Below are 18,932 nucleotides of genomic sequence, written 5' to 3' on the forward strand. Positions count from 1 at the left end.
AAGAGGGGTGGGATTGGAGTATTTCTACAAAACATTTCATTGGAAAATCCATTATGCAACTAGTAATTCTGACCTCTAGTCCAGGGCAGAAACTAGAGTTGAAAATACAGACTCTAATGAGATAGGTAAAAGAATCATAATTGAAAGGGACCATTATTCATTAACATACCGATTTTCCAGTTCCAATGAATGGCAACAATATCATGATATTCTACAAGTACGCTAAATAAAAATTAAAAAATAAAAAGTTAGAATGTAAATCTCATAGATTAATCTTAATACTTACTTTATATATACTTTAGGTAAGGGATTAGTATCTTATATGGAAGTATGTATATGAGGAATTTCTTAAGACTATACAATAATTAGATATAACAAAGATAGCAGAGGAAATTAAAATAGATTCCTAAAGAACTTTTACTCTCCTACATTTTATAATAGAAGATTTAATTCAAAAGGAGCAAAAAAATCACACTCTCAAAGTCTGTTAGTGGAATGTTAATGTTAATGAAATGTTGATCTTATAGAAATGATTAACCGAAGCAAAGCTCTATTATATGCACCATTATAGAATTAAGAGGCAGGAGCCCTAAAGACCTCAATGTTTCCCTAAGAGAAAAACATAGGTGGTGATGCTATCTGAGCTCAGCAGAATCCAAACAACATAAACATGAGCTATATAACTAGACAAAAAAGAAAAAACCAAAGTAAATAGAACTTCAGATAGATTCAAAAGAGAACAAAGAGCAAGTTATCATCTTTGTTGGCTTGTATGATCTCAATATGTTAAGATGTGCAGTATAATATTGATAATTTCTCATCAATTATTATTAGTATTAATCATGATAGCATATATTTATGTAGATGACAACTAGGTAGCATAGTGGATAAAGTACCTGGCCTAAAATCAGGAAGACTCATCTTTCTGAGATCAAATAAGGTTTCAGATATTAATTATGGGTCCTTGGACAAGTCACTTAATCCTGTTTGCTTCAGTTTCCTGATCTGCAAAATGAGCTGCAGAAGTAAATGGCAAACCACTCCAGTGTCTTTGCCAAAACAACCCCAAATGGGATCCCAGAGTTAGTCACAATTGAAATGACTGACCAACAACAAAAATATTTATGTAGTATTTTCAGGTTCACAAAGTACTTTATTATCAGATTATATATTTGCTATATTGATATTCGATCAAAGTACAGCATCTAATTTATTTCCCAAAAAGCCCTATGATGTAGGCACTATTATTATACCCATTTTACAAATGAGGAAATGTGGCTAAGAAAAGTTAAAGGACATACTCAGGATTACACAACTAGATTATGTCTGAGATAAGATTCAAACTCAGGTCTTCCTGACTCTAAAGTCCATTCTGATTCTATCCATTATACTACCAAAGGTTCCTCTTTAAGTTGTAAATGGCTTAAAATTAGAATTTTGGCTTGAGATTTGTCCTATGTTTAATTCAATTATTAATTGGTGTTTCCTATAATTTTGAGTATTTACTAATAATTAATCCATTAATCTCCTAAATTCAATTTTGAAAGTTTTTGAGACCAAAAATGAAGTAATTTTCTAATACAAAATTGATTGAGTCAAATTAATTAATGTTCTTAATAGTTTCAAATTAATAAATAACAATAAGAGGAGAATGTTTTTTCCTTATCATTGTATAAAGGAAAACAATAGAATCTTACAGCTGGAGGCCGCTGATAAATGTCCCAAACAAGCCCACCATTCCTAGGAACTCCACTCGACTAAGCTTTTTCACAATGTATTCTTCACACACATTAGAAATTGCATAGAGAGAAGCTCCAAGAAGTACTAAGACATCACCAATCAACACATTACTTCCTGCATGAGAAGGAAAAAATAATTAATCTACAATAAAAGGACCCCATTATTAATATTTGTACATCCCTTGGATAAATCTTGGGGCAGAATGGGAGAATGGTGTAGGAAAGAGAATGAGGATGAGCTAGTTACTTGCTGTTCATGGTCATGACTAGGGATAAGAAATGGACTAGTGATTTTATTGACATATCTCCTAGATGGGAATTCCTTATGCCAATTAAGGTCAGCACCTCAGAATCTTAGAGCTTCTGGGCCACTAAGAGGTTAAATTACTTATACAAGGTCATATAATGATTAAATATCAGAGGTAGGTGTTGAACACAGATTTTTTCCCCTATATCATGCTGCTTATCCACTACTGTTATGAATTTAAATTAAACACTTTGGAAGATATGTCTCCAGTTTTTAAAGGCTAAAAGTCTATGTAAGGCCACATCTTAAAAAGATCATGCTATTTATAGAGATCTGGTTATGATAGTTTTCATATTTTTTTCTATCTCAGACTTTCTTTAGTCACCAAGAAGATGAGGCTCAACTTAGAATGCCCAGGAAGGCCAGGTTTTCAAATAATAAAGGCATCACCAAACATAAATAGATTACATCAGTTTCAAAAATCTCAGAAAAGGAAAATATTTTCTCAATACTTTTCTCAATTATAACTCCGAGGGAATATTATAGGGAGTTCTGCATATGTAATGCATACTCTTGACAGCTTCATTTTTCACCTGAAATTTTGAGAAAACAGGCAACTTTTTATCTGCAATAGGATCTAAAGTAAGATCATCCCCAATACATATTTTTTAAATTTTATTTTATTTTTAATTTATGGACTAAAATAAGTATTTTCATAACGTAATATGATTTTTAAAAGGTGCAAATGAAATTGCAAAACTATTATGTATAATTTGTTATTCCTTTTAAATATATAATAAAATTATCATGTAAATTTTTTATATTAACTTTTAAAATAAAAAAATGTTCATGTCAAACTCAGATTTTGCCACCATTCAAGACATTAATTCAAATTTGCGAACTTCAAGAAGAAGAGAACTAATCCAGACAAATGAAGGGAAATAATGAATATTGGTTGTTCTTTCCCAAAGGAGAAAATACTTGTAATTTAAAAAAAAAAAAAAGTGATGTCACAAAAAGAGCTAGAGGGATGTCTATAGATACCTAAGCATTTATAATTTGTATAGATCTAGGAGCAATAGGAGACCTCTTCAAGATCTCAGATGGCTAATGACATAGGCATTCAGATCTCTTGATTTTTCCATACCAACACCCTATTAACCATATTCCTTTGTTTTTAAATTAAGAAAACTATGTACGTCTCTCAATATCTTCTAAAAACAGGTTTGTAATACAAACTAGGAGAAAATCAACTCAAAAATTCAACTTTAAGGTTACCCTAGAAGTCTATCTATGTCTTAGTGTGCTTTAAGGATTATTAAGCTAAAATATCTCCAAAAGTTTTTAGAAAGCTATGCCTTGGACTGAGAAAGAAAATCTTACCTGAATTGTTATCTCTTCCAGCTAGTATGTCAGCACCAACCATTGTTCCTACTCCCAAAAGACAGATGGCCACAGCAATAAAATGGATCACTCTATATCTTGCATGAAGAACAAACCATGAAAGGGCCATCAAAACTGGAATCCCAAAGCAGTCCAAAAGCTGTTTATATGGAAAGGAACAATCTGCAGTTAAACTAGCCTGGATTAGTGCTAGGGGAGTGATGAAACAGATCTGATGCAAGGATGGCCAACACCAATCCATGATTATACCTCCCAACAGGGTCCACAACAGCAAATGGTCCCATTGACTCTCCCATTCTATACTGACACTGGTAGGTCGATGATCAGAACAACTCAGATTTCCCTAACCTTTTTGGGTTTTCTTTTTGAGATTTTGTTGATATTGTTTTTAAAGCATAATTATTTCCAGATATGCTACCTATACAGAGCTGCTGAGAGGCAACTAGGTGGTACACTCTATAGATCTCTGGGCTGGAGTCAGGAAGACTTCAATTCAAACCCAGCTTCAGGAACTCCAGACAAGTCATTTAACTTTTTTACTCAGTTTCTGGATCATAAAAGGAATAAGACCCACTTCCCAGGACTATTGTGAAGATCAAATTAGAAAATATAAAGCATCTCACCTGCTATTAATTGTCTATATGATCTGGATCAATTCACTTAATCTCTGCCTCAGTTTTCTTAACTGTAAAATGAGGATAAGAACAGCACCTACCTATCACATAGGGTTGTTATAAGAATTAAATGAGAAAATAATTGTAAAAGCATTGGTACCCCACAAATGCTTATTCCCTTCCTCTTTATCTCTTAGCAAGTCTTAGCAACCACAGTTAAGCAATGCCAAGTGACATAGTATACATGAATAAGTCAAAATATCATCAAAACTGTTGATTTTCCAAGGAAAAGAGGGAGGTGCATTTTTTCCAGTCTCTCCTCCAATGCCAAGATTGGTCATTACTGTTGAACAACATTGATTTCATTTTTGTGTTCTTTTCCTTTACAAATTCAGTAATTCTTGTGTATGTTGATTTCTTGGTTCTGCTTACTCTACTCTGCATCAGTACATACAAGTATTCCCACACTTCTCTGATTTCCTCATATTCATCAATTCTTATAATTTATTCTTTAAGGTTTGTCAGGTACTTTATAACAACCCCCAAATAATTTGTCCAAAGTCACAGAGGTAAAAAGTGCCAGAGATGGGATTTAAAGCCAAGTCCTTTGACTCTAGAGCCAATGATCTCCTTCCAACTCCCTCGTTTTTTTGGTGGGATAAACTTTAACAAATAATAATTCTATTCTGAACTTAAAAATCAACTAAAATGAGTACTTCTATATAAAAATGAGAACTTTTAAAGAAGGCATTGTATATAGAATTGCAAATTTCTATTATAAGCAGCTTGCTTTTCTTAATATAATTTTAATATGCTACTTCCAAAACTGTCTTGTTTGTGATTCTTTTTGGTTTCCCTTCAGCCTTTGCCTTTTAAAAAACATGTATGAATGACACTTTTATTTCTTTGAAGAGGTAGTAACTCTATTCCTAGTATCCTTCCCCAGTCTCCACCATCTTATTGAGAAAAAAAAAACTAAAACCTTTGTAACAAATATGTATAGTCAAAAAAATAAATCAACTTATTCTGTACTGTACTGGTTTATATATATATATATATATATATATATATATATATATATATATATATCTTTCTAGGTTACTCTGAAATCATTCCTTTTATCATCTTTTATACTGCGAAAATATTCCATCATATTAATATACCACAATTTGTTCAGTCACTCTTTAATTGATAGGCACCCTTTTGTTTCCAGTTCTTTGCTGTAACAAAGAAAGCTGCTATGAATATGGTTGTACATAGGTCCTTTTGTACTTTCTTTGATCTCTTTAAGAGTATAGGCCTAGTAGTGGTATCACAGTTTCAAGCTGCTTCCAGAATAGCTAGACCAAGTCACCATCATAAACTTGCTGGACCAATAATTTGTTAGTGTGCCTGTTTTCCCACAGTTCCTCCAACAATATATCATTGTCATATTTTGTAACATTTATCAATCTGGCAGATGTGAAGTATTTATTTTAACTTGAATTTCTCTAATTACTAGTGATGTGGAGCACTCACTCATAAAGAATTTCCCCCTGTCCCATCCCCCAATAATAATTAAATAGTTCAGGCATAATAATCCGTGGCTGATATTGGAAGGAGTTATCTCTTTCACTGCCCCCAATTAAGCACTTTTGAACCAACCCAGTAGAAAGGTCAATGTAGCTCAGCAATGATAACATGTGCAATGTAGCCTAGTATTGACTTACAAAAGGCACATTTTTTTATGTCATTCTTAGGCCCTAGATATGCACTTATTTATGATTTATTTTTATATCTAGTTGCATATCAGTCTATGCTTATATTCCTCTGTCTATAAATACTGAGATTCTGGCATGCTAATAATGGTACTAAAAAAAATTGTTAACGAAGTCAGAATTTTCCAAGCATCAGCAATTTCCTTTCTATCTTCAAACCAACTGATGGTTGCCTTTCTTCATGTTCTTATTGAAGTTGGAAAGGTGTCAATATTTGTGGATAGCAGGTATATATGTGTATATATATAATTGCGGAGGGACAATATAGAATGGTTTTTTTGTGGTGATGGTGGTGTGGAAGTCCCCCCACCAAACTGGGAGTTAGAAAATCTGGGTTCTAATCTTGAATGGCACTCAATAGCAATGTGATCTTGAGCAAATATTTTTGCCTTTCTGGGCATACTTGTTTGTAATGATCCCACTGGCTTACTCACTATTTCTCTCCAAGTGGCATCTGTAACTTGTGTATCTTTAAATAAAGGGTCTGAATTAAATGATTTCTGAGCACCTTCTAGCTCCAAAATCTGATGATTCTATTTAACCAAAAAAATGTTTATTAAGTGGCAGGTTCTTTGCCAAGTACTGGAAATACAAAGTTGAAAAATGGCAAAATATCCCCTTCAAGAAGCTTACATTCTATTGGAAGGAAATATGATATATAAATGAATAAACCACTCTTATATGAGGGAGAATGTGATGGGAGTTAAATAGAAACCCAAGCAAGGTATTCTAGAAAAGTTTGTGGAGGGAGAAAAGGAGACAGGAGTAGGCAGGGATGGGGGAAATAGAACTTGACATGACCTTAGAAGGATATCAAAAAATAATGAAGTGGAATGTATCACAAACAAGAGAGAACCTGAATGTGCTATAAGGTAGCTCTTTCATGATGATTCTGATTTAGCCAGACTAATTCTGATGTCCAATCTGAATCTTTCCTTCAAAGGCAGAGATAATTAGGAAAAGGCTATAAGTAAATATATGAAGTGGAGGAATTAAGGTTCATTTTAGCTGAAGTTTGCAAAAAACTTCCATTATCATTTGAAAAAAGTTAAAAGAAATCACTTTAGTTTTAGTCAAGGCTGAGAACAAATATCTTTACAAGTTGAAAAAAAAAGGGAAAAAATATGTTGCTCCAAATAGTATTATTTGTATTTGTGTAGTATATTATAATTTTCATCATTTTTTCATATGCTCAAGACATATACTTTTTATACTGATTATACTTTTTAGATTTCTTTATCAGCCATATTCATCAAACTTCAAATATTCATTTTTTAATGACTTTGGCATTTTTGCTTTATACTTTTCCATTTCTCACCTATTCCTTGCTATATAAACCTCACTTTAGTATTTATACTGATGATACAACAAATACTGAGACCTCTTTCTTTCTCAGCCATCTCACTTTTTCTATGACGTTTCTTTCTCTTTCATCTTGGTCATATCTTAGACTTTACTATTACTCAAAACTTTTATACTTTCAAATTTGTGAACACTAAAATTCCCTGACTAGTTTTCTGAATATTTCCACTTTACCTGCTGTTGTGTTCCTCCTATACCTGTTTTTCACCCTGTCTATTCTTTGACTTTTATTCCTTAATTCTCCCTATTCTTGCTCTTTTCATTTCCCTTTCTTTCTTCCATAGTCTGAATCTACAATTCACTACTTCAGCAAAATACTTTTCCATACTTGAATCCCTTGTCCTTTTTATTTCTTCTTATTAAGTTCTTGTTTTAGTTCTGTCATCTTTTTTAATCATGGTACTCTGCCTTTCTATTGTCTTTCCTGCCTTCATCCCTATCGCCATTTGAAACTTCTTCATTCAAAGTTCAATATATATGCTACCTACTCTATGAAACTTTCTCTTGAAGTGGTCTCTCTTTTCTCAAATTTATTCACTGCATTTTTTTTGGACATATCACATCCTTCCTTATCATAACTATTTGTATTTGTCTGATATTTTATCTGTATTGGAGTGTAGTCTATATCTAAGGAAGACTAATACTTCTGGTGTGAAGGATGCTTTCTTTCCACCTTTGGTGTCCACCTGATCCATTTAGCTCTCACCTGTGCCTCCAAGACGCTGTAGCATCCACAATGTCCACACCCCAGTAAACTGTTTCACAGACAGGCTAAACAAGGTTGAAAATAACCAAACGGTATCAAACCTATGGTGAGTTAGGAGGGTATCTACCCCAAACATATAAAGATTTCCCCTGGTGTAATGGGTGGATGAGAACACTTTGTTCCAACACCCACGAAGGCAGGTAAAACAGGTGTTGTGGAGGACTTAGAGCTTGGTGAGACATCAGAGACACCTCATCCAATGAATTCCGAGTCATCACCAGGCATCTTGACTCTGTCCTGCTACTGGACAGTGGTAGCTTCAGAAGAGAGAGTGAGGCTGAGAACTTTGTACAATTCAGGCTTACTTAAATCTAATTTATCTATAAATCAAAGGACCTCACCATACCATTTGTCTATAACTCTTCTCCCTTCTATTAATTGGTAAACTGCTTGAGGGCACAGTCATATTTTTCAACTTATCTTTGTATTACATAAGCACTGGGAATTAAGTTCTTTGAATATATCGATAATTTGTAAAATGTTTTTTGCATGGAAAAATTCCTATTTATTTTTTATTAATATATTTCGTTTGATAAAATAGTCTCTTTATTCAATTTAGATATATATTAATTCTAACTGCTTCCTAATTTTAGGAATAGAGGCAGTTAGCTTTTTTAAAGACAATCTTAATTAAGCTCTTCATTTATTTGGCTATCCATTTATTAATAGATCCAAAAGTGATCTATTAAGTAATAAATGTAAACTGCACTGTGCTAAGCACTGTAGAAATAGAAAAATTCTTCAACTCATTTCTCCTCTCCCCTAAAAAACAACTGAAATAAAAATTAAAAAAAAAAAAAAAAGAAAAAACAAGCCACAGTATCTGAATTCAAAGAGCTTACATTAGAATGGGGAACACAACTTGTTAATTAATATTTACAGACAAGATATAGAGAGAATAGGATGAAGCCAATCCCAGAGAAAAAGCATTAACAGAAAATGGGAGAAGGTGCTCCCCCTCCAAGGCAAAGGAACTAGGAAAGGCCTCCTGAAGGAAATCGTATTTGAACCGAGTCTTAAAGGAAACTAGGAACACCAAGAGGCTGAGGCGAGCATGGAAAGAATTCCAGGCATAGGGAACAATCAGCAAGTGAAAAGGCACAGGGATGGGAGATGGGGAGCTATGTAATAAAGAAGTAAAATGTTGGAAGACTAGAAAAGTGGTGATGGTAATGGAATATAGCTTCTAGAGGAGACAGCAATAATTTTAAGGTCATTGATCTTAAGGTTCTTCTCTTCTAACAATCTCTCAGTGATTCTAAAGTCTTCTGGTTTTGTAATCTGTAATCTTGAGGTCTCCCCTTTCCCCCTCTAACCTTGGAGTACTATTGTTCTGGCAACCTGTCTGTCAATAATTATAAAAGTCTTCTGGCCTAGGAATATAATAATATTTCTTCCCTTAGACTTTAGGGAAGCTATATTAGTGATTCTGAGACTCTCTAACCTTAGAATACTATTGTTCTGACAATCTTGTCTGTCAATGATTCTAGTCTTCTGGCTTTCTAAGTCTGCTGGTCAGTGATAACCAAATTCCTGAGACCACAACTCAGTTCTACCTCTAGGCCATAAAATTAGCATACCAATAACATGAAGAATTAGATAAATGTGTCTTCCAGCTTCTAGTTCTTTGCTAAATTCTTTGGACTTTAGCCGACTCCAATTGGAATTACAATTACAATAAACTTTGCCCCAGACTTGGATATGGGTTCAAGCCTGCAAATTCTTTTGACACACCTTGCAGACACTGGTCTGTGATCCCAACCTTTTGGATTTACCTCAACAATGAGGTAAATAAGACTCCAGCAAAACGACCCCAAATCCTCAGTAGCTAGAGGGGTAGTTATGGAGGAGCATTATGAATAGAAAAAGGACTGAATCAGTATATACAACTGAGAGTTCAAGCTACTCCCAGAGCCAGGCAGGGAAGGGCTTTAACAGGAGTATCTGGTCCTTAAATGGGTCTTTGTTACAACGGGCCCTAGCTGAATTCCTTGTAAAATTCCTATCTTTGCCAAAATTATCAAGACCTTATAGTCACTGCATCCAATCAGAAGGCCAAGCTATAGATGTCAATGCCTCCAAGTTATTTTTCCTCTAATACTATTACCCCTCTTTTTTAAGAACTCCTTTTAGGAACTTGGGTCTGCTTATTAAGTGTCACAATGGTAGTTTCATTAGAAACTGCCCATCTTATAACAGCAAGTTCTCTAGGAACTTTGCCTGATTTATGACTTCTTTCTCCATGTTGTCTCAAGTTCATTAGACGCTCTACTTGTATTATGGTGTTGCTAATTCATTAGGAACTTAGCCTGCCTTATTGTACCTTCCCCCTTATTATGGAATCTTTCCCTTTGTTAATCACTAAACTCCCTTTTAAAACTTAGTCCACTGTCATCAGCATAATAAAATCTTTGCTTATTGATTTGGAGATTATCTAACCCTGAGAAATTCTTTTGAAATGCCTTGTGACACTAGCTTGAAACCCCAAACTTCATCAATAGAAAGAAGTCAGATTGTGGAGAATTTTAAATGTCAAATAAAGGACTTGATAGGAAGATCATTTTGACAGCAACTAGAGAATAAATTGTGAGTTATGGATAAGGAGATATATATATATGTATATATGAGAGATGTTGTAGAGGTAGAAACAGAAGGGTTTGACTCTTGTCTCAAAGTATACAGTGACAAATGTGAGAACCCCAAGTCTTTTTATATCTTTTTCAAACAAAGAAAGAAAAGAGCGGGAAGTTTTTCAGAACCATTTGATTCTGTCAGGATGGGGGGAACCTATAAATTCTTACTAGAAGCCAGAGTCAGGATGTCTGAATAAACAAAAGTAAAGATGGCAATGAGGTATCGGGATAGTCTTATCTTTTGGAATATTTTAGAGGGGTAGTGTCATAAATTCTTGAGGGCAGAAGGAGTTAGGAGCCAGAAAGTCTGATCTCCCCCTTATCTTGAGTCTCACATTGACAATTTATAACCTTAAAGCAAATGTCCTCAGTCTTAATGGACTGAGGGAGGGAGAAGGGGGGTGTTTACAACTAAGGGGATTGAGTCAGAACAATTAAGGAAACTGAGATAGAACAATTCAGGGAAATTCAGTCAGGACAATAAGGGAAACTAGTGCAGGGAAACTGAGGTAGAACAGTTCAAAGAGATTGTGGCATAACAGAAGGGTATCGATGGGGATCAGTTTAACCTTATGAGCCTACTTTGCTGTGTCCAGTCAAGAAATCCAAGTTATATCAAACCCCCGAGGTTAAATTTCTCCTATAAATCTGTCCATGGTTCACACCATCTTTGCTGAATTCCTCCTGAGGTTAGAGCCCACCACAGTACTCTGCCTCAAGGTGTTTTTCCTTTCACCCTTCCCCATGCCACTTTGTGTCTCTCCTCTCATCCTGGCACACTATACCCTGTGGTGTCTTTCTTCTTCTTAGAGCTAAATTTTTTTTTTGCTGAGACAATTGAATTTAAGTGACTTGCCCAGGGTCACACAGCTAAGAAATGTTAAGAATGCAAATGAGACCAGATTTGAATTCGGGTCTTCCTGACTTCAGGGCTGGTGCTCTATCTACTGTGCCATCTAGCTGCCCCAAAGCTAACTTCTTTTTTTTTTTTATTTTTTTTTCCTCTTCCTTCCTTGAAAGGGTTCTTTCTTTTTTTAAATTATAGCTTTTTATTGACAAAACATATGCATGGATAATTTTTCAACATTTACTCTTGCAAATACTTCTGTTCCAACTTTTCCCCTCCTTTCCTCAACCTCTAGATGGCAGGCAGTCCCATACATGTTAAACATGTTAAAGTATATGTTAAATACAATATATGTTATACATATTTATACAGTTATCTTGTTGTACAAGAAAAATCGGATTTAGAAAGAAGGCAAAAATAACCTGGGAAGAAAAACAAAAATGTAAGCAAAGAACAACAGAAAGAATGCAAATGCTATGTTGTGGTCCACACTCATTTCCCAGTGTTTTTTCGCTGGGTGTAGCTGGTTCTGTTCATCACTGATTAGTTAGCTAACTTCTTAAAGCTAAGGGCATACTCCAATCCCATAGGGTGTTCTCTTTTTCCTGACTAATGGTGGGTTCCACTAGGGAACTTGTCTTTTTCCATCATTATTAAAACCCCTTTCCTTGCTATGTGCTCTCTCAACTCTATTTCATATTTACCACTCCTGGTATCTATTGTGTAACGTTCTTTCTAAAATGTAATATTCTCTTGTTGAGGTTTTTTTGGGTCTCTGGGAGCAGCCTTCATTTTAGTTCAGTAATCACCACAATGCAGCCAGATGTTAAAGTCCAAATCCTTTATTATCTCCTTCAAAGTCCTATCTCTTTCACTTGGGCCTTGGCTAGTTTTCTGGAGGCCTTCAAGAATCTTAGTTTCAGTGGGGAAGGGAAGGAGGAGAACCTGCCACCAAGGTGGTGTGAGATGGGATGAATCTGCCTGAGTCCAAGGGTTTGGGCTTGTGCCCCAGCCTTCAGCCTCCAGTCTTCTGTCCGCTTGACTCTGAATCTCTGAATCTCCCTGGCTGAGGCTTCTAGCTCATATGCTACACACTGAGCACAAACCAATTATTATATCACTAGGAAATCATTATTTGTTGTAGGATTAAATCAGTGCTAAACTAGATTTAACCATTGTCTCCTCAATTCCACTTAGTACCTTGTTTCAAGTTCTGACCTATAACATCTCTTTGTAGAATTAAATCAGTCTTACTGATCCATGCTAAATTAGATAACTATTATCTCTATCAAATCCACTGACTTAAGAATCCTTTGTTTCAAGTTCAGAGTTCTGGCCCAAAACACTATTATATCTCTTCATTTTGTCTATAACCTCTTAAATGGTCATTGTGAATTCTTCACATAACCGAATCCCAACATATGGTGCCTAAATCATATTAACATGAAGTTTGTGAATCTGGATTATTGGGAGGATGGTACTATGATTTATATTAATAGGAAAGTTGGAAAGAGGGCAGAGTTTGAGGGGGAAAGATAATGAGTTATGTTTGGAACATGTTAATTTTAAGTTATCATGGGAATATCCAGTTAGAAATTTCCAATGGACAACTGAAAATACAAATGTCTCAGAAGAGAAACTTGGGCTTGATATATAGATTTATAAATTATCTATGTAAGCATAAATGAACCATGAGGGCTGACAATATCACCAGGAGATAGTATAGAGAGGAAAGAAAAGAGGATCTGGAACAGAGCATTTAGGAAATGCTTAAGGTTAGTGGACATGATCTGGATGATGATGTGGCCAGACAAGTAAGGAGAAAACCAAGAGATCAGTGCTACAAAAACTGAGAGAAAAGAGAAAAATTCCAAAAGGAAAAAAAAATCCCAAAGAAGAGGTTGAAAGAAAAGGTCATAAGATTAGTCAATTAAGGGATCATTAGTAATTTTGGAAAGAGCAGATTCAGTTTAATGAAGTGGAAAGCCAGTTTACAGAAAACTTACAGAAAATTTAGAAGATAGATGAGGAACAGTGGAGGTGTTGAGCATAGATATCCTTTTCAAGGAGTTTAGCTGAGATAGTAATAAATAGAGATGAAGTTCCCAGCACAATCCATTCATTAGTAAAACTAGTTATTGACAATAAATGGGGTCAGTGGCTTCTCTAGATAAACAGAGATGATAGTGATGTGGGAAAGATTAGTTTCTAGATTCCCATTCCCTCCTAGTGAATGTAATTACCCTTTGACTCACAAATCCTGGTGTCTTTGAATTCCAATAGAAGATCCGGACCTGTCCCAGCCCCACCCTGATCTGAGCCAACTTTGGGGCTACACCCAAAAGCCCCTCGAGCTAAGTCTCCTATTATAAAAAGGCCATGCTGGGAACCCCTCTTTGCAGAGATTCCAAACATGGTAGCCATGTGAGGACCCTCTGTCCACTGGACCCTTTGTCCAGTGCCCTCCTTATCTCTATCTTCACCTATCTCTTTACTTCCAAACCCAATAATAAACCTCTTTTATCAATCTAGCTCTCAGGCCAATAAATGCTTTTATTGGGGACTCGCGCCGCTACTCGATTCCATTTATTGCTGTATCCTTGCGCCAAATCCAGGGGAATTGCAGGGGAGTTCCATTTGGCTCCCTGTACCCCGAACCTGCCACTAGACTTTAACTAAACCCTAATCTCATTTAGGTACCCCAAATTTAGACCTCAACAATAGGATCCTTTATAGTGATTAACAAGATGACTGAGCAAACTATTGAACAACATAAGTGCATCTTCTTATTGACTAGATGATTCATTGAAGAGGTAGAATAAGTGTCACCTCAACTCCTCCCAATAGAGAGATAAGATTAATTCTCTGATAATGGGATTAGTCTGCAGTTAACAGACTTAAAGCTAAATTTAATATTCCCCTTCACTATTCCTTATCCCTGTAACTTTACCTGCTACCCACATTATCTAGCTAGGCTCTAGAGGAAAAAATGAGGCTGGTGACTGTGCATAGCCTATCCTCACTTGTATCCAATTTATTGGCATGGTACGGCATCATCTCTCTGATGTCATGGTCCTCTTCAAGAATGAAGACTAAACAACAACCATCTATAAGTAGAGTTGCTGCATACCTTACTGGAATTGGTCAGTAAAATAAAACAGGTTTCTTTCTTTGATCTCTGAAATCTCACAAAATATCTTGGGGTTACAAGCCAGATTTCTCTTTCAATCCATAGGTTGGCCAATAATAGATCCCATTTCAAGGCTCTCCCTTCCCTGTTAGAGCCTGAAAGACTGAAAGTGAATGTAAATAGCAACTGATTCTGTTTTGGCCAGAAACCCTAAGGGTCTTCTCCTCCCAGATTGATTTTTGTTTTTTTGTCCTAGTCTTAATCACTCAATGGGCTTTGTCTTAGTCAAACAGAGACCTAAGCTTTTCAAGATCTTTAAGATCTCCCAAAGCGCCTAGGGCCATCTCCAGTCATCCAGATTGATATCTTGCCATTGGGAACAAGATGTTTCTGGAGGAGAAAATGAGACTAATGACTTGTCACAGCCCACTCTCACTTAATTTCAACTCAACTTACATGTCATGGCATCACCTTCCTGTTGTCATGATCTTCTTTGAGAATAAAGGACAAACCACAAATCCAATTGTACTAAGAAAAGATACTAAATTCAATTAATTCTAAGAACCTTAAGAACAGGGTTATGCTTAATATTTCTTTGATATTCATTAATTCATTCAATACCTCCTATGTACAGAGTATTATGCTAGTCTTTGTACGAGATACAACTGTCCATGCCTTACAGAATTAGTATTACAATAAATTCCAAGTTCTCTGCATCTGAGCAACCCCAGCGCGAATTTGAGCTCAATAAATACTGGGTTGGTGGGTTTTGAGATCATTTGAACATTTCTATTTAACTGTGAGCCAGATAAACTTAGATAGCTAAAATTAATTTTGTTTTTGTTTTGATGTTGCTTAGATTTCCCTTTGTATTCCTCTCTATCCTCATTTCCAGAGAGCCATCTGGTATAACAAAGAATTTGTTTGGAGAGAGACAGAGAGACAGAGACAGAGAGAAAGAAAGAGAGAAATTCAGCAAAACCAATCAGTACATTAAAAAAAAAAAAGACATCATATGTATTTTTGCACATCAATGTATCCCAAGCTCTTCAAAGGAGTCAGGAAAGATGTCTCTCCTATTTCTTCTTTGAGCCCAAGCTTCTTATTTATAATTGTGACATTTATTTTAGATTTATTTTGTGACATTTATTTTAGATTTATTTTGTGGTTGTTAATTCTACTTATACTCTTGTAGTCATTGTGTATAATGCTTTCTTATGTCTGCCTCCTTCTCGAGATCAGTTCTTACATGTCTTATGCTTCTCAGTATTCATTGTGCATTCATGTTCCACAATTTGCTTTGCTATTCCCTACTCCATGCTATTCTTACTGTGAAAATTTTCTCCCCAGTTGTACTGGTTCAGCTATCAATGTTGCATTGGCCATAGCCTATGATTTATATGTAATTTTTAAAAATTATAAACCTTTCAGAAAGATATTCATAGGGGTTACCAAGTAATTTACTAGAAATTAATCACAGGTAACTAAGGACATATTTTTATATTTGGCTGGAACATGCAAACATGTCCCTTTTTTTTTTGCTCCCAAAGAAAATGGACTAATAATACAATATAGTTAATAGAATAATACATAAGTATTTCCAAATATGTATTGTAAAAAATATACCCGTTTACCAGTTTTCTATTCCTTCCTATTTCTTTCCACAATCCTTATATCCAAAGACTTTTGGTATTGTAGTATACTGAATCCTAAATGCTTGAGATAATATATAATGAATTTGGCTCAGGAAAAAAGAAAAATAATTCAAAAGGAAATGTGCAAGTTGCATTTACGTGATATTTGATTTTATATTGAAGACCTCAGTATTCCAAAATTAAATACTATCTTTGATATAGGGCAATATTGAATTGGTACCAATGAAAGATATTAAAATGTGGGAAAGAGTTTCTTTTTTTTTTTTCTGAGGTAATTGGAATTAAGTGATTTGCCCAGGATAGCAGTTAGAAAGTATTAAGCATCTGAGGGCAGATTTGAACTCCCAGCCTCCTGGCTTCAGGACTGGTGCTGTATCCACTGTACTAACTGACTCTAGGAAAGAATCTCAAAAGTGAAATAGCACTGTTAGCACTATTACCCAAAGGAAACAACAATGCTATAGAAACATAGTAAATGAAACATCTAAAATATTGGTCTTTTTCTTTTTGTTACTTAAAAATAGTGATTTTTTTCTTCTGAATTCATCATTTCACTTCTAACTACATAAACCAACTAGAAATGCTAATTTCCAAAAATCTCTCCAAAAAGTAATAGGGTTAGAAAAAGGGCCTAGGATTAGTATACTCCCAGATGAGGAAATGTCTTTTACCAGTGCAAGTCAAGTAGCCTCTCACTAGCAATTTGTATACAGAGAACTGCCTAAAGCAAAATAAAGATTAAATGACCTGCTCAGGGTCACAAAATGAGTCAGATAATTAGAAAGAGGAAGAGGAAGAGAAGAAGAATAGGAAGGAAGGAAGGAAGGAAGAAAGGAAGGAAGGAAGGAAGGAAGGAAGGAAGGAAGAAAGGAAGGGAGAAAGGGAGGAAGGGAGGAAGGGAGGAAGGAAAGAAGAAAGGAAGGAAGGGAGGGAGAAAGGAAGGAGAGAGAAAGGGCGGAGTGGGGGGAGGAGGGAGAGAGAAGGGGAGGCGTAGAGGGAGGGGAGAGAGAGAAAAAAAAAGAGAGAGAGAGAGAAGGAATAAGGAATGAATGAAGGAAAGATTATAATAATCATGGGCTTGAAATCAAGAAGCTATGAATTCAGATCGCTTAGTATCTTTGTCTGAAAACACCCTAGCAGGTTGGGATCTGCTACTGGTGAAAAAAAGTCTCCTGTCAGTCATTCCCCAAATTCTGACTTTACAGAGTTTTCTGGCATTTACAAATCCTTCTGGTATCTAAAATTAATAAAGGGCTTTAAAGATTATATGGCACTTATTATCTCATTTGAGCTTCATAACAATCCTGTGATTTAGGTACTAAAGTTATTAAGCACAATCTTCTCAAAAATGGTTTGGGATTATGAAACTCAGTGATTGTGATCTTTATTATTTCCTTAGGATTTTGATGCTTGACACATATCACAGAACTTTAATCACAAGGGCCTTCAGTGGATTTCTAGGGTATTTCACAGTTGAAAGAATGTCCCTGTAATAACATATCCAGTCCAATCTTTACTTGAAGATCTCCAATGAGAAAGAACTCAACAATGTGGTCATTCCACTTTGGAGCAGCTCTAATTTTTAGGAAGCTTTTTTTTTTTCTGACATCAAGCCTGATTCCTACCCATTGTTCCTAGATTTAAGCCCAAATCTAATTCCCTTCTCATATGACAATCCTTTGAATACTTGAAGAAAACAATCAAGTTTCCCCTTAGCTTTCTCTTCTCTAGGATAAAAATTCCCAGTTTCTGCAACTAATCCTCAAATATTATGGATTCAAGGCCTTTCATCACTCTGGTTGCTCTCCTCTGGACACTCTTTTGACTTACTTATGTCCTTCAAACTCCTTTGAAAAGTTCCACTAGACCAGCAGTTCTCAAACTTTTTGGTCTTAGGCCCTTTTATACTCTTAAAAATTACTCCAAAGCTTTTGTTTATGTAAGTTATAGCTATAGATATTGGCTGTGTTAGAAATTAAAACACTTTAGTATTATACGAAAAGTGTTGATCTTAAGCATCCTTCAAAAGGGCCTTAGTGATCTTCACAATTACTCAGCCCACATTTTGAGAACTGCCACACCAGGCTACAGACACATTCAGCTCAGGAAATTACTGAAGGTAGGAGTGACTGAGAAAACTACTATTTGGGAATAGTGTAAGAATTCTGTCCTACCTATTCATCTTATCTTTCCCCATTGGGAAAAAAAAAAAAAACAGAATGAAACAAGAAAACTATTGGCAAGAGGTTGGGGGGGAGAGGGGAGGGGTGTCAAATGGTGCAAAGAAGGAGCACAGTCTCCATGATCTAGTGCCACCCCATCTATCACCTTTGGTTCTCACTATTCCCTTTTTAATACCAGAATATACTATCCTGATCACCATAAGTTTTAGAATGATGAAGATACCAGTCCTTTCCTAGATCACATTTGGAGATGAGGATGGGAGGAAGGGAGTAGTTTTGTTTTAAGTTTTTTAGTTTTAGTTTTAAGTACCCTGTTAGAAGGGATATTGATAAGCTCAAGTGTCCAGAGGAAAATGACCAAACTTACAACTATACTAGTAAAGTGCCTCTAAACCATGCCTTTGAGAGGATGGTTAAAAGAACTGGAGATGTTTTGCATGGAGAAGAAAAAACTTAATAGGCAACCTAATAACTATCCTCAAAAATGTGAAAGGCTCATATTTATAATTGATACTACATTGCTTGCTTTTTCAAGGAGCAGGGCGAGGCAGGAGAGAGGGAGAGAATTTGGAACTCAAATGATTTTTAATTATTT

The 18,932-nt window shown here is 35.4% G+C and overlaps 1 protein-coding gene across 1 annotated transcript in view; it reads right to left on the bottom strand.

Annotated features, from left to right (window-relative positions):
* SLC35F2 (solute carrier family 35 member F2) overlaps positions 1–18,932 on the bottom strand; it is a 66,155-nt gene that overhangs the window by 13,789 nt on the left and 33,434 nt on the right. The window contains exons 4-6 of the mRNA XM_051986928.1: positions 3,370–3,529; positions 1,698–1,854; positions 170–222 (exon numbers count right to left, since the gene is read on the bottom strand). Of these exons, the coding sequence (XP_051842888.1) occupies positions 170–222; positions 1,698–1,854; positions 3,370–3,529 (370 nt within the window). The remainder of the gene's footprint in view (positions 1–169; positions 223–1,697; positions 1,855–3,369; positions 3,530–18,932) is intronic.

This window comes from Antechinus flavipes, chromosome 3 (assembly GCF_016432865.1).
Source record: "Antechinus flavipes isolate AdamAnt ecotype Samford, QLD, Australia chromosome 3, AdamAnt_v2, whole genome shotgun sequence".
NCBI classification, from domain to species: Eukaryota; Metazoa; Chordata; class Mammalia; order Dasyuromorphia; family Dasyuridae; genus Antechinus; species Antechinus flavipes.